Source organism: Oncorhynchus gorbuscha, linkage group LG26, assembly GCF_021184085.1.
Source record: "Oncorhynchus gorbuscha isolate QuinsamMale2020 ecotype Even-year linkage group LG26, OgorEven_v1.0, whole genome shotgun sequence".
NCBI lineage: Eukaryota > Metazoa > Chordata > Actinopteri > Salmoniformes > Salmonidae > Oncorhynchus > Oncorhynchus gorbuscha.
Window position 1 is genome coordinate 32,472 of NC_060198.1, and position 18,363 is coordinate 50,834.

Here is an 18,363-nt window from a genome sequence, read left to right on the forward strand (position 1 = left end):
GTACTGCACTGTTGGTGTGTGGCTTGGGGTTGGTCTGACAGATCTGATTTCATTATGATAATATTCAATTACACAATTTCACCCTTCAGGAATTCATACTGTACACACACACACACACACACACACACACACACACACACACACACACACACACACACACACACACACACACACACACACACACACACACACACACACACACACACACACACACACACACACACACACACACACACACACACACACAGTGACAGAGAGGAGAGGAGGTTGAAATGGAGGAGTGTATTTGTGTCGTGGTGGTTTAACTATGCTGTTCCCTGTCAGGACATGCACAGACATTCCTCACTCACAGTTTTTGTTTTACTATCCTTGTGGCGACCAAACAATTGATTCCCATTCAAAATCCTATTTTCCCTAATATCTAACCCTAACATCTAACCCTAACATCTACCCCTAACATCTAACATCTAACATCTAACCCTAAACCTAACATCTAACCCTAACCCCTAACATCTAACATCTAACCTTAAACCTAACATCTAACCCTAACCCCTAACATCTAACCCCTAACATCTAACCCTAACATCTAACCCTAACATCTAACCCTAACATCTAACCCTAACATCTAACCCCTAACATCTAACCCTAACATCTAACCCTAACATCTAACCCTAACCCCTAACATCTAACCCCTAACATCTAACCCTAACCCCTAATATCTAACCCTAAACCTAACATCTAACCCTAACCCCTAATATCTAACCCTAACCCCTAACATCTAACCCTAACATCTAACCCTAACCCTAACTAACCCTAACCCCTAACATCTAACCCTAAACCTAACATCTAACGCCTAACCCCTAACCCTAAACCTAACCCCTAACATCTAACCCTAACATCTAACCCTAACCCCTAGCATCTAACCCTAACATCTAACCCTAAAACTAACATCTAACCCTAACATCTAACCCCTAACATCTAACCATAAAACTAACATCTAACCATAACATCTAACCCTAACCCCTAACATCTAACCTAACATCTAACGCCTAACCCCTAACCCTAACCCCTAACATCTAACCCTAAACCTAACATCTAACGCCTAACCCCTAACCCTAAACCTAACCCCTAACATCTAACCCTAACATCTAACCCCTAGCATCTAACCCTAACATCTAACCCTAAACCCTAACCCTAACTCTAACCCTAACTCTAACCCCTAACATCTAACCCTAACCCCTAACATCTAACCCTAAACCTAACATCTAACCCTAAACCTAACATCTAACCCTAACATCTAACCCTAACCCCTAACATCTAACCCCTAACATCTAACCCTAACATCTAACCCCTAAAATCTAACCCTAACCCCTAACATCTAACCCTAACATCTCTAACCCTAACATCTAACCCTAACATCTAACCCTAACATCTAACCCTAACATCTAACCCTAACATCTAACCCTAACATCTAACCCTAACCCCTAACATCTAACCCCTAACATCTAACCCTAACCCTAACTATCTAACCCTAAAACCCCTAACATCTAACCCTAAATCTAACCCCCTAACTAATCTAACCCTAACCCCCTAACATCTAACCCTAACATCTAACCCTAACCCTAACCCTAACATCTAACCCTAACATCTAACCCTAACATCTAACCCCTAACATCTAACCCCTAACATCTAACCCTAACATCTAACCCTAACATCTAACCCCTAACATCTAACCCTAACATCTAACCCTAACCCCTAACATCTAACCCTAACATCTAACCCCTAACATCTAACCCCTAACATCTAACCCCTAACATCTAACCCTAACATCTAACCCTAACATCTAACCCTAACATCTAACCCTAACATCTAACCTAACATCTAACCCTAACATCTAACCCCTAACATCTAACCCTAACAAACCTAACATCTAACCCTAACATCTAACCCTAACTAACCCTAATCTAACCCTAACATCTAACCCTAACATCTAACCCCTAACATCTAACCCTAACATCTAACCCTAACAACCCTAACCCTAACATCTAACCCTAACATCTAACCCCTAACATCTAACCCTAAACCCTAACATCTAACCCTATCTAACCTAACATCTAACCCTAACCCTAAACCTAACATCTAACCCCCTAACATCTAACCCTAACCCTAACCTAACCTAACCCTAACCCCTAACATCTAATCCCTAACATCTAACCCTAATCCATCTAACCCTAACATCTAACCCTAACATCTAACCCTAACCCTAACCCTAACCCTAACCCCTAACATCTAACCCCTAACATCCCTAACATCTAACCCTAACATCTAAAAATCTAACCTAACCCTAACATCTAACCCCTAACATCTAACCCTAACATCTAACCCTAACATCTAACCCCCTAACATCTAACCCTAACATCTAACCCTAACATCTAACCCCTAACATCTAACTAACATCTAACCCTAACATCTAAACCCTAACATCTAACCCTAACATCTCTAACATCCCTAACATCTAACCCTAACATCTAACCCCTAACATCTAACCCTAACCCCTAACCCTAACATCTAACCTCTAACCCCTAACATCTAACCCTAACATCTAACCCTAACATCTAACCCTAACATCTAACCCTAACATCTAACCCTAACATCTAACCCTAACATCTAACCCTAACCCCTAACATCTAACCCTAACATCTAACCCCTAACATCTAACCCTAACATCTAACCCTAACATCTAACCCTAACATCTAACCCTAACATCTAAACCCTAACATCTAACCCCTAACATCTAACCCTAACATCTAACCCTAACATCTAACCCTAACATCTAACCCTAACATCTAACCCTAACATCTAAACCCTAACATCTAACCCTAACATCTAACCCTAACATCTAACCCTAACCCTAACATCTAACCCTAACATCTAACATCTAAACCCTAACATCTAACCCCTAACATCTAACCCCTAACATCTAACCCTAACATCTAACCCTAACATCTAACCCTAACATCTAACCCTAACATCTAACCCTAACATCTAACCCTAACATCTAACCCTAACATCTAACATCTAACCCTAACATCTAACCCTAACATCTAACCCTAACATCTAACCCTAACATCTAACCCCTAACCCTAACCCTAACATCTAACCCTAACATCTACACCTAACATCTAACCCCTAACATCTAACCCCTAACATCTAACCCTAACATCTAACCCTAACCCCTAACATCTAACCCTAACATCTAACCCCTAACATCTAACCCTAACATCTAACCCTAACCCTAACATCTAACCCCTAACATCTAACCTAACATCTAACCCCTAACATCTAACATCTAACCCTAACCTAACATCTAACCCTAACATCTAACCCCTAACATCTACCCCTAAACCTAACATCTAACCCCTAACATCTAACCCCATCTAACCCTAACCCTAACCTAACCCTAACATCTAACCCTAAATCTAACCCTAACATCTAACCCTAACATCTAACCCCTAACATCTAATCCCCTAACATCTAACCCTAACATCTAACCCTAACCCTAACATCTAACCCTAACAACCTAACATCTAACCCTAACAACCCCCTAACATCTAACCCCTAACATCTAACCCTAACATCTAACCCTAACATCTAACATCCCTAACATCTAACCCCTAACATCATCTAACATCTAACCCTAACATCTAACCCTAACATCTAACCCTAACATCTAACCCCCTAACCTAACATCTAACCCTAACCCTAAATCCCTAACATCTAATCTAACCCTAACATCTAACCCTAACATCTAACCCTAACATCTAACCCCTAACATCTAATCTAACCCTAAATCCCTAACATCTAACCTAACATCTAACCCTAACATCTAACCCTAACATCTAACCCTAACATCTAACCCTAAACTAATCTAACCCCCCTAACATCTAACCCTAACATCTAACCCCTAACATCTAACCCTAATCTAACCCTAACATCTAACCCTAACATCTCTAACATCTAACCCTAACCCTAACATCTAACCCTAACATCTAACCCCTAACATCTAACCCTAACATCTAACCCTAACATCTAAACCCTAACATCTAACCCTAACATCTAACCCCTAACATCTAACCCTAACATCTAACCCTAACATCTAACCCTAACCCTAACATCTAACCCTAACATCTAACCCTAACATCTAACCCTAAACCCTAACATCTAACCCTAACATCTAACCCTAACATCTAACCCTAACATCTAACCCTAACCCTAACATCTAACATCTAACCCTAACATCTAACCCCTAACATCTAACCCCTAACATCTAACCCTAACATCTAACCCTAACCCTAACATCTAACCCTAAACATCTAACCCTAACATCTAACCCCTAACATCTAACCCTAACTCTAACATCTAACCCTAACATCTAACATCTAAACCCTAACATCTAACCCCTAACATCTAACCCCTAACATCTAACATCTAACCCTAACATCTAACCCTAACATCTAACCCTAAACCCAACATCTAACCCTAACATCTAACCCTAAACCTAACATCTAACCCTAACCCTAACATCTAACCTAACATCTAACATCTAACATCTAACCCTAACATCTAACCCTAAATCCCTAACATCTAACCCTAACATCCCTAACATCTAACCCCTAACATCTAACCCTAACCCCTAACATCTAACCCTAACATCTAACCCTAACATCTAACCCCTAACATCCTAACATCTAACCCTAACATCTAACCCCTAACCCTAACATCTAACCCCTAACATCTAACCCTAACATCTAACCTAACATCTAACCCTATCTAACATCTAACCCCCCTAACATCTAACCCTAACATCTAACCTAACATCTAACCCCTAACATCTAACCCTAACATCCCTAACATCTAACCCTAACATCTAACCCCTAACATCTAACCAAAACCCCTAACATCTAACCCTAACATCTAACCCTAAACCTAACATCTAACCCTAACATCTAACCCTAAACCTAACATCTAACCCCTAACATCTAACCCTAACATCTAACCCCCTAACATCTAACCTAACCCTAAATCCCTAACATCTAACCCTAACATCTAACCCTAACATCTAACCCCTAACATCTAACCCTAACCCCTAACATCTAACCCTAACATCTAACCCTAAACCTAACATCTAACCCCTAACATCTAACCCTAACATCTAACCCTAAACCTAACATCTAACCCCTAACATCTAACCCTAACCCCTAACATCTAACCCTAACATCTAACCCCTAACCTAAACCTAACATCTAACCCTAACATCTAACATCTAACCCCTAACATCTAACCCTAACCCCTAACATCTAACCCTAACATCTAACCCTAACACCTAACATCTAACCCCTAACATCTAACCCTAACATCTAACCCTAAACCTAACATCTAACCCCTAACATCTCTAACCCCTAACATCTAACCCTAACATCTAACCCTAAACCTAACATCTAACCCCTAACATCTAACCCTAACATCTAACTAACATCTAACCCTAACATCTAACCCTAACATCTAACCCTAACCCCTAACATCTAACCCTAACATCTAACCCTAACATCTAACCCTAACATCTAACCCCTAACATCTAACCCCTAACATCTCTAACCCTAACATCTAACCCCTAACATCTAACCCCTAACATCTAACCCTAACCCTAACATCTAACCCTAACATCTAACCCTAACCCTAACATCTAACCCCTAACATCTAACCCTAACATCTAACCCCTAACATCTAACCCCTAACATCTAACCCCTAACATCTAACCCCTAACATCTAACCCCTAACATCTAACCCTAACATCTAACCCTAACATCTAACCCTAACATCTAACCCCTAACATCTAACCCTAACATCTAACCCTAACATCTAACCCCTAACATCTAACCCCTAACATCTAACCCCTAACATCTAACCCTAACATCTAACCCCTAACATCTAACCCTAACATCTAACCCTAACATCTAACCCTAACATCTAACCCTAACATCTAACCCCTAACATCTAACCCCTAACATCTAACCCTAACATCTAAACCTAACCCCTAAGCGTGAATGAGCCTCTTTCCTTGTGAGGACCGGCGAAATGTCCCCAATTGTTTGAATGTTCTTTGTTTTACCATCCTGTGAGGACTTGTGGTATCCAGTAAAACCCAAAACACACAGTCTCTCTCACTCACACTCACCATGGCAGAGAGTACACACACAGTCTCTCTCACTCACCATGGCAGAGAGTACACACACAGCCTCTCTCACTCACACTTACCATGGCAGAGAGTACACACACAGCCTCTCTCACTCACCATGGCAGAGAGTACACACACAGTCTCTCTCACTCACACTCACCATGGCAGAGAGTACACACACAGCCTCTCTCACTCACACTCACCATGGCAGAGAGTACACACACAGCCTCTCTCACTCACACTCACCATGGCAGAGAGTACACACACAGCCTCTCACTCACCATGGCAGAGAGTACACACACAGCCTCTCTCACTCACACTCACCATGGCAGAGAGTACACACACAGTCTCCCTCACGCACACTCACCATGGCAGAGAATACACACACAGTCTCTCTCACTCACACTCACCATGGCAGAGAGTACACACACAGCCTCTCTCACTCACACTCACCATGGCAGAGAATACACACAGTCTCTCTCACTCACACTTACCATGGCAGAGAGTACACACACAGCCTCTCTCACTCACCATGGCAGAGAGTACACACACAGCCTCTCTCACTCACACTCACCACACACACAGCCTCTCTCACTCACACTCACCATGGCAGAGAGTACACACACAGCCTCTCTCACTCACACTCACCATGGCAGAGTACACACACAGTACACACACAGCCTCTCTCACTCACACTCACCATGGCAGAGAGTACACACACAGCCTCTCTCACTCACACTTACCATGGCAAGAGTACACACACAGCCTCTCTCACTCACACTCACCATGGCAGAGAGTACACACACAGCCTCTCTCACTCACACTTACCATGGCAAAGAGTACACACACAGCCTCTCTCACTCACACTTACCATGGCAGAGAGTACACACACAGCCTCTCTCACTCACACTTACCATGGCAGAGAGTACACACACAGCCTCTCTCACTCACACTCACCATGGCAGAGAGTACACACACAGCCTCTCTCACTCACCATGGCAGAGATACACAGCCTCTCACATGGCAGAGAGTACACACACACACTCACCATGGCAGAGAGTACACACACAGCCTCTCTCACTCACACTCACCATGCCAGAGAGTACACACACAGCCTCTCTCACTCACCATGCCAGAGAGTACACACACAGCCTCTCTCACTCACACTCACCATGGCAGAGAATACACACACAGCCTCTCTCACTCACATACCAGAGAGTACACACACAGCCTCTCTCACTCACCATCACCAGAGAGTACACACACAGCCTCTCACTCACTTACCACAGAGTACACACACAGCCTCTCTCACTCACACTTACCATGGCAGAGAGAGTACACACACAGCTCTCTCACTCACACTTACCATGGCAGAGTACACACACAGTACACACACAGTACACACACTCTCTCACTCACACTTACCATGGCAGAGAGTACACACACAGCCTCTCTCACTCACACTTACCATGGCAGAGAGTACACACACAGCCTCTCACTCACACTTACCATGGCAGAGAGTACACACACAGCCTCTCTCACGCACACTTACCATGCCAGAGAATACACACACAGCCTCTCTCACACACACTTACCATGGCAGAGAGTACACACACAGCCTCTCTCACACACACTTACCATGGCAGAGAGTACACACACAGCCTCTCTCACTCACACACTTACCATGCCAGAGAATACACACACAGCCTCTCTCACACACACTTACCATGGCAGAGAGTACACACACAGCCTCTCTCACACACACTTACCATGGCAGAGAGTACACACACAGCCTCTCTCACGCACACTTACCATGCCAGAGAATACACACACAGCCTCTCTCACACACACTTACCATGGCAGAGAGTACACACACAGCCTCTCTCACACACACTTACCATGGCAGAGAGTACACACACAGCCTCTCTCACACACACTTACCATGGCAGAGAGTACACACACAGCCTCTCTCACTCACCATGGCAGAGAGTACACACACAGCCTCTCTCACTCACACTTACCATGGCAGAGAGTACACACACAGCCTCTCTCACTCACACTTACCATGGCAGAGAGTACACACACAGCCTCTCTCACTCACACTTACCATGGCAGAGAATACACACACAGCCTCTCTCACTCACACTTACCATGGCAGAGAGTACACACACAGCCTCTCACTCACACTTACCATGGCAGAGAGTACACACACAGCCTCTCTCACACACACTTACCATGGCAGAGAGTACACACAGCCTCTCTCCTCACCATGGCTACACACACACACACTTACCATGGCAGAGAGTACACACACAGCCTCTCTCACACACACTTACCATGGCAGAGAGAGTACACACACAGCCTCTCTCACTCACCATGGCAGAGAATACACACACAGCCTCTCTCACTCACCATGGCAGAGAGTACACACACAGCCTCTCTCACTCACCATGGCAGAGAATACACACACAGCCTCTCTCACACACACTTACCATGGCAGAGAGTACACACACAGCCTCTCTCACTCACCATGGCAGAGAGTACACACACAGCCTCTCTCACACACACTTACCATGGCAGAGGGTACACACACAGCCTCTCTCACTCACCATGCCAGAGAGAGTACACACACAGCCTCTCTCACTCACCATGGCAGAGAATACACACACAGCCTCTCTCACACACACTTACCATGGCAGAGAGAGTACACACACAGCCTCTCTCACTCACCATGCCAGAGAGAGTACACACACAGCCTCTCTCACTCACCATGGCAGAGAATACACACACAGCCTCTCTCACACACACTTACCATGGCAGAGAGAGTACACACACAGCCTCTCTCACTCACCATGGCAGAGAATACACACACAGCCTCTCTCACACACACTTACCATGGCAGAGGGTACACACACAGCCTCTCTCACTCACACTTACCATGGCAGAAAGAGTACACACACAGCCTCTCTCACTCATACTTACCATGCCAGAGAGTACACACACAGCCTCTCTCACTCACCATGACAGAGGGTACACACACAGCCTCTCTCACTCACACTTACCATGGCAGAATGAGTACACACACAGCCTCTCTCACTCACACTTACCATGCCAGAGAGTACACACACAGCCTCTCTCACTCACACTTACCATGGCAGAAAGAGTACACACACAGCCTCTCTCACTCACACTTACCATGCCAGAGAGTACACACACAGCCTCTCTCACTCACACTCACCATGGCAGAAAGAGTACACACACAGCCTCTCTCACTCACCATGCCAGAGAGTACACACACAGCCTCTCTCACTTACCTTGGCAGAGAGAGTACACACACAGCCTTTCTCACTCACCATGCCAGAGAATACACACACAGCCTCTCTCACTCACACTTACCATGCCAGAGAGTACACACACAGCCTCTCTCACTCACACTTACCATGCCAGAGAGTACACACACAGCCTCTCTCACTCACCATGCCAGAGAGTACACACACAGCCTCTCTCACTCACACTTACCATGCCAGAGAGTACACACACAGCCTCTCTCACTCACACTTACCATGCCAGAGAGTACACACACAGCCTCTCTCACTCACACTTGCCATACCAGAAAGAGAGACAACCAGAAATTCAAGGATTGTATGAGCCTATATGTGAGAAACAGAGACGTCAAATTCCTTCCAGAGGAATTTAATCAGAAGTTAAAAATGCTGGAGCAGAATCTTGGGAGAGAAGCAGGAAAGAGGAGAAGGAAGGAAGGAAGGAGGAAGGGAGGGAGAGAGTGAGGGATGTGGGGGTGGAAGTAGAGTGTCTGGTTAAACGAGTTCGGACAAGCCAGAGAGGTGCCTGAATGCCGGAGAGAGAGACAGTGTGTGTGTATATGTATATACAGTTGAAGTCAGAAGTTTACATACACTTAGGTTGGAGTCATTAAAACTCGTTTATTCAACCACTCCACAAATTTCTTGTTAACAAACTATAGTTTGGGCAAGTCGGTTAGGACATCTACTTTGTGCATGACACAAGTCATCTTTCCAACAATTGTTTACTGACAGATTATTTCACTTATAATTCACTGTATCACAATTCCAGTGGGTCAGAAGTTTACAAACACTAAGTTGACTGTGCTTTTAAACAGCTTGGAAAATTCCAGAAAATGATGTCATGGCTTTAGAAGCTTCTGATAGGCTAATTGACATAATTTAAGTCAATTGGAGGTGTACCTGTGGATGTATTTCAAGGCCTACCTTCAAACTCAGTGCCTCTTTGCTTGACATCATAGGAAAATCAAAATAAATCAGCCAAGAAAAAGACCTCCACAAGTCTGGTTCATCCTTGGGAGCAATTTCCAAACGCCTGAAGGTACCATGTTCATCTTTACAAACAATAATACTCAAGTATAAACACCATGGGACCACGCAGCCGTCATACCGCTCAGGAAGGAGACGCGTTCTGTCTCCTAGAGATGAACTAACTCACTAACTCTGGTGTCTCCTAGAGATGAACGTACTTTGGTGCGAAACGTGCAAATCAATCCCAGAACAACAGCAAAAGACCTTGTGAAGATGCTGGAGGAAACAGGTACAAAAGTATCTATATCCACAGTAAAATGGGTCCTATATCGACATAACCTGAAAGGCCGCTAAGCCAGCAAGAAACCACTGCTCTAAAACCACCATAAAAAAGCCAAACTACAGTGTGCAACTGCACATGGGGACAAAGATCGTACTTTTTGGAGAACTGTCCTCTGACCTGATGAAACAAAAAACCAAAGCCAATTCCTCGTTTGGCCGCATTTCCTTCCAGTTCTCTGCTGCCAAATACTGGAACGAATTGCAAAAATCACTGAAGCTGGACACTCAGATCTCCCTCTCGAACTTTAAGCACCAGTTGTCAGAGTAGTTCATAGATCACTGCATATAGCCCATCTGTAAATAGCCCATCCATCTACCTCATCCCCATACTGTTATTCATTTTTTTGCTCCTATGCACCCCAGTATCTCTACTTGCACATTCATCTTCTGCACATCTATCACTCCAGTGTTTAATTGCTAAATTGTAATTATTTTGCCACAATGGCCTATTTATTGCCTTTACCTCCAGAATCTTACCTCATTTGCACACACTGCATATAGACTTTACTATTGTGTTATTGACTGTATGTTTGTTTATTCCATGTGTAACTCTGTGTTGTTGTATGTGTCACACTGCTTTGCTTTATATTGACCAGGTCACAGTAGTATATGAGAACTCATTCTCAACTGGCCCATCTATGATACACTAACCTACCTAAGTACACTAACCTACTAACCTAAGTTGTTCTCAACCTGGTTAAATAAAGGTGAAATAAAAATAAACGTTTGACCCAAGTTAAACAATTTAAAGGCAATGCTACCAAATACTAATTGAGTGTATGTAAACTTCTGACCCACTGGAAATGTGATGAAATAAATAAAAGCTGAAATAAATCATTCTCTCTACTATTATTCTGACATTTTAGGGACCTAAGGGGACCTAAGACAGGGATTTTTACTGGGACTAAATGTCAGGAATTGTGAAAAACTGAGTTTAAATATATTTGGCTAAGGTGTATGTAAACTTCAACTGTATATGTGTGTATGTATATATATGATATATATATATAGTTGTCCAGGCCTTCCTCACCCAGGATCATAGAAACCGTCTTCATCAGGTTGAACACCGTCTCCTTGTGTCGTATCTGGCTGGTGTGCTGAGACATCCTCTGGCTCTTGTGTCTGACATACACAAAGATCCTGGTGTAGGCAGCCACCATGAGAGAGAAGGTGAACAGGTTGAGCACAGCCCAGAACACCAGGTAGGAGCGTTTGTACATGGGGGCCATGGTGGAGCAGTTTTCCAGGTCACACAGACAGTGCCAGCCCATGGTGGGAACCAGGCCCATGAAGATGGCTAGGCCCCAGATAAGGGCGATGAGCAGCACCACGCGGCGGTTGGTCATCTTACTGTGGAGCTGAGATGATATATACTTTATTAGTCCATAACAGATGGAAACCGCTTTCTCCTGCCCACTCTACTGTAATATCAGCACGCACGCACGCACGCACACACACACACACACACACACACACACACACACACACACACACACACACACACACACACACACACACACACACACACACACACACACACACACACACACACACACACACACACACACACACACCTGCATGGTGAAGATGGTCTGGTGGCGCTCCAAGGCGATGGCCAGGAGGTTCAACACCGATGCTGTCAGACTGGAGTCGATCAGGGTCTGGAGGGAGGAATAATTCATCTATATTTGAAGGGTTTTGAACATATTGACTGAGACAGGGCAGTTGAAAGGAGACAGGAAAGGTAGGAGAGATGGGGAGTCAGAAGACCAGAGGGTGGAGTACAACCCACGCTGACTGGTAAACTTGGCTGTACAGTCGTGGGCAAAAGTTTGGAGTGTCAAAGGCTTTTATTGACAATTACATGAAGTTGATGACAAGAGTCAATATTTGCAGTGTTGACCCTTCTTTTTCAAGACCTCTGCAATCCGCCCTGGCATGCTGTCAATTAACTTCTGGGTCACATCCTGACTGATGGCAGGATGTTTTCTTGGAGTTTGTCAGAATTTGTGGGGTTTTGTTTGTCCACCCGCCTCTTGAGGATTGACCACAAGTTCACAATGGGATTAAGGTCTGGGGAGTTTCCTGGCCATGGACCCAAAATATCAATGTTTTGTTCCCCGAGTCACTTAGTTATCACTTTTGCCTTATGGCAAGGTGCTCCACTATGCTGGGAAAGGCATTGTTCATCACCAACCTGTTCCTGGATGGTTGGGAGAAGTTGCTCCTGGAGGATTCTTTATTCATGGCTGTGTTCTTAGGTAACATTGTGAGTGAGCCCACTCCCTTGGCTTAGAAGCAACCCCACATATGAATGGTCTCAGGATGCTTTACTGTTGGCATGACACAGGACTGATGGTAGCGCTCACCTTGTGTTCTCCGGACAAGTTTTTTTCCGGATGACCCAAACAATCGGAAAGGGGATTCATCAGAGAAAATGACTTCACCCCAGTCCTCAGCAGTCCAATCCCTGTACCTTTAGTAGAATATCAGTCTGCCCCTGATGTTTTTCCTGGAGAAAAGTGGCTTCTTTGCTGCCCTTCTTGACACCAGGCCATCCTCCAACAGCCTTTGCCTCACTGTGCGTGCAGATGCACTCACACCTGCCTGCTGCCATTCCTGAGCAAGCTCTGTACTGGTGGTGCCCCGATCCCGCAGCTGAATCAACTTTAGGAGACGGTCCTGGCGCTTGCTGGACATTATTGGGCACCCTGAAGCCTTTCTTCACAACAATTGAACAGCTCTCCTTGAAGTTCTTGATGATCTGATAAATGGACAGATTGATGGTCCAGGGTGAGTTAGGGTGTGTGTTGGACTCTCCTACCTGGCTTACTGGCCATTAGTTCTTGGGACAGATTGATGGTCCAGGGTTAGTTAGGGTGTGTGTTGGACTCTCCTACCTGGCGTACAAACCACTGGTTCTTGGACAGCTTGATGGTCCAGGGCCCAGTGTGGAACATCAGGTGCAGGTAGGCGATACCTGAGAACAGGTCTGCTGCCGCCAGGTTGCCTAGGGGATAGTCGACAAGGACATTAGTAGGGTTGCCTAGGGGATAGTCGACAAGGACATTAGTAGGGTTGCCTAGGGGATAGTCGACAAGGACATTAGTAGGGTTGCCTAGGGGATAGTCGACAAGGACATTAGTAGGGTTGCCTAGGGGATAGTCGACAAGGACATTAGTAGGGTTGCCTAGGGGATAGTCGACAAGGACATTAGTAGGGTTGCCTAGGGGATAGTCGACAAGGACATTAGTAGGGTTGCCTAGGGGATAGTCGACAAGGACATTAGTAGGGTTGCCTAGGGGATAGTCGACAAGGACATTAGTAGGGTTGCCTAGGGGATAGTCGACAAGGACATTAGTAGGGTTGCCTAGGGGATAGTCGACAAGGACATTAGTAGGGTTGCCTAGGGGATAGTCGACAAGGACATTAGTAGGGTTGCCTAGGGGATAGTCGACAAGGACATTAGTAGGGTTGCCTAGGGGATAGTCGACAAGGACATTAGTAGGGTTGCCTAGGGGATAGTCTACAAGGACATTAGTAGGGTTGCCTAGGGGATAGTCGACAAGGACATTAGTAGGGTTGCCTAGGGGATAGTCGACAAGGACATTAGTAGGGTTGCCTAGGGGATAGTCGACAAGGACATTAGTAGGGTTGCCTAGGGGATAGTCGACAAGGACATTAGTAGGGTTGCCTAGGGGATAGTCGACAAGGACATTAGTAGGGTTGCCTAGGGGATAGTCGACAAGGACATTAGTAGGGTTGCTAAGGGGGGTAATATTACTGGTCACTTTCTAAAATGTGCCAGTTAACTCCTGGATTTGAGGGAATTTTCACAGATATAAAGAATACGACATAAATATGACTAAATGTATTGAAAGTATAATCTACCAAATGTTGTAGATTTAAAAATGACCAAAACTTCAGAAAATTCTGGTAAATTTGGTAAATTAGTGGGAGCAGCTGCTAATTGACAGACACACACATACACCCTACCTAGCAGATAGTAGATAGGGAAGTGGAATCGTCGGTTGATGAAGATGGCCACCATGACCAGGATGTTGGCCAGGATGACGATGACAGACACACCCATGCCCAGGCTCACCACCACGTAGTCCCGAGGACGCCAGTGGGCGCTGATGTTCTTGCCACTATGTTCGTAGAAGAACTGCACTGTACGGTTGTAGTAGCACCCGGGGACATCGTCTGTCAACTTGTCCATCTTGACCAATCAGAGGGGGTGGATGGGGTGGAGCGTAGAGTGGGCAGGAGTTAAGTGGAGTGAGGGGGACCAATTGGATTGTCCGGACGGATGTGTGGTGGCGGGGGTTCGTGTGGATGGGACTCGCCCTATTGGTGGGTTGGGGGTGGTCTCGCCATGAGGGGTGGGAGGGAATGGACGGCGTCCAGTTTGATTGACGTCTATCTCCTCCAGTCGTGTGTGGGCTGAGACGCTGTCCCTTCTCTTTGGTCTGTTGGGGGAAAGAGAAGTATAATATTAACAACATAGTTGAAGACACACACACACACACTATTTTAATTATGACTAGTGTTAGGAGTCTTTCCTTCAGAGCCTTCAACTAGGGTCTATAGACTTTCAGAGCCTTCAACTAGGGTCTATAGACTTTCAGAGCCTTCAACTAGGGTCTATAGACTTTCAGAGCCTTCAACTAGGGTCTATAGACATTCAGAGCCTTCAACTAGGGTCTATAGACTTTCCTTCAGAGCCTTCAACTAGGGTCTATAGACTTTCAGAGCCTTCAACAGGTCTATAGACGTTCATTCAGAGCCTTCAACTAGGGTCTATAGACTTTCCTTCAGAGCCCTCAACTAGGGTCTATAGACGTTCATTCAGAGCCTTCAACTCGAGTCTAGAGATGTTCCTGGTCCTGAGGTTAACACTGATGAAACATCCTCCCTGTAACAAACATCTCTACAGCAGGTTGTTCTGGTCCTGATGAAACATCCTCCCTGTAACAAACATCTCTACAGCAGGTTGCTCTGGTCCTGAGGTTAACATCCTCCCTGTAACAAACATCTCTACAGCAGGTTGTTCTGGTCCTGAGGTTAACATCCTCCCTGTAACAAACATCTCTACAGCAGGTTGTTCTGGTCCTGAGGTTAACATCCTCCCTGTAACAAACACCTCTACAGCAGGTTGTTCTGGTCCTGAGGTTAACATCCTCCCTGTAACTAACACCTCTACAGCAGGTTGTTCTGGTCCTGAGGTTAACATCCTCCCTGTAACAAACATCTCTACAGCAGGTTGTTCTGGTCCTGAGGTTAACATCCTCCCTGTAACAAACACCTCTACAGCAGGTTGTTCTGGTCCTGAGGTTAACATCCTCCCTGTAACAAACATCTCTACAGCAGGTTGTTCTGGTCCTGAGGTTAACATCCTCCCTGTAACAAACACCTCTACAGCAGGTTGTTCTGGTCCTGAGGTTAACATCCTCCCTGTAACAAACATCTCTACAGCAGGTTGTTCTGGTCCTGAGGTTAACATCCTCCCTGTAACAAACACCTCTACAGCAGGTTGTTCTGGTCCTGAGGTTAACATCCTCCCTGTAACAAACATCTCTACAGCAGGTTGTTCTGGTCCTGAGGTTAACATCCTCCCTGTAACAAACACCTCTACAGCAGGTTGTTCTGGTCCTGAGGTTGACACTGATGAACCAGCATCCCTCTTCAGTGTTGACTGTAAACCAGGCTGCCTGCTGGGGTTTAGATAACAACAACATTCCTTCTACCCCAGAGTATGATCTGTGTCGTCTTTACTGAACCCGGGGAGTTATTACCTATGTAGTGATGTCTTCATTCTAGCAGGTTAGTGGACTGAAGCTAGTGATTTAGTAACGTAACTAGTCCCTCCCTCCTTCGGCTCTACTCTCCTCCTAACAAAAGAAACAACAGAGCAGCTTTCTGGAGCAGAGAGACACACCTCACAATTACACAATCCAGCAGTGTAACCTAATCTCAATCCAAACACACAGCAACACACACACACAGCCTTGGTGCTGCGCTCTACGACTGCCAGACAGAGGGGGGGGAGAGGGAAACAGAAAGAGATTGAAAGCGGAAGAGTGGAAACGAGAGGGGGAAGATTAGATGTATACAGGGGAGGAATGGAAGAGAATGAAAGGTAATGAAAACATGAAGGATGGGGGGAGAGAGGTGTTAAATAGCTGAGTTGGAGTCAGAAACAGAGGAATGCAGAGGGGGTGTTTGTGGTGTGTGAGCCGTGTACGAAGAGATGGTCGTCTGGCCTCGAGGTCCCTCCCACCAGTCTCCCTGTCTGACCCCTAAAAAGAATGGAAGTACAGCTGTCCCTCTCTAAAGCACCAGGTATCTAAACCACAACCACTAACTAACCTTCTCCTGACATAATCACCCAGCCATTACGTAGCAGACATCTTAATCCACAGCCACTCAGAGGAGTGTCTGCACTGTGCAGAAGATCACTTAAAATAGGAGGCCACCGAGGAAATCAAACACATGACAATGGCATTGCGAGAACCATGCTCTACCAACTGAACCATACAGGACCTCTACCCTGCTCTGACTGTCTAACTGAACCATACAGGACCTCAACCTCTACCCTGATCTGACTGTCTAACTGAACCATACAGGACCTCTACCCTGATCTGACTGTCTAACTGAACCATACAGGACCTCAACCTCTACCCTGATCTGACTGTCTAACTGAACCATACAGGACCTCTACCTCTACCCTGATCTGACTGTCTAACTGAACCATACAGGACCTCTACCCTGATCTGACTGTCTAACTGAACCACCCTGATCTGAGGAACCATCAGGACCTCTACCCTGATCTGACTGTCTAACTGAACCATACAGGACCTCACCCTGATCTGACTGTCTAACTGAACCATACAGGACCTCTACCCTGATCTGACTGTCTAACTGAACCACCTACAGGACCCTGATCTGACTCACTGAACCCTACAGGACCTCTACCCCCTGATCTGACTGTCTAACTGTCTAACTGAACCATACAGGACAGGACTGTCTAACAACCTCTACCCTGATCTGACTGTCTAACTGAACCAGGATACAGGACCTCAGGACCTCTACCCTGATCTGACTGTCTAACTGAACCATACAGGACCCTGATCTGACTGTCTAACTGAACCATACAGGACCTCAACCTCTACCCTGATCTGACTGTCTAACTGAACCATACAGGACCTCTACCCTGATCTGACTGTCTAACTGAACCATACAGGACCTCTACCCTGATCTGACTGTCTAACTGAACCATACAGGACCTCTACCCTGATCTGACTGTCTAACTGAACCATACAGGACCTGATCTGACTGTCTAACTGAACCATACAGGACCTCTACCCTGATCTGACTGTCTAACTGAACCATACAGGACCTCAACCTCTACCCTGATCTGACTGTCTAACTGAACCATACAGGACCTCAACCTCTACCCTGATCTGACTGTCTAACTGAACCATACAG

The 18,363-nt window shown here is 45.4% G+C and overlaps 1 protein-coding gene across 3 annotated transcripts in view; it reads right to left on the reverse strand.

Moving 5' to 3' along the window:
* The window catches only part of lpar2b (lysophosphatidic acid receptor 2b), a 51,704-nt gene that overhangs the window by 10,674 nt on the left and 22,667 nt on the right, over positions 1-18,363 (reverse strand). For all 3 annotated transcript variants that reach the window (XM_046330166.1, XM_046330167.1, XM_046330169.1), the window contains exons 2-5: positions 14,869-15,344; positions 13,773-13,882; positions 12,447-12,533; positions 11,903-12,230 (exon numbers count right to left, since the gene is read on the reverse strand). In XM_046330166.1, coding sequence (XP_046186122.1) covers positions 11,903-12,230; positions 12,447-12,533; positions 13,773-13,882; positions 14,869-15,094 — 751 coding nt within the window. In that variant the 5' untranslated portion in view covers positions 15,095-15,344. The remainder of the gene's footprint in view (positions 1-11,902; positions 12,231-12,446; positions 12,534-13,772; positions 13,883-14,868; positions 15,345-18,363) is intronic.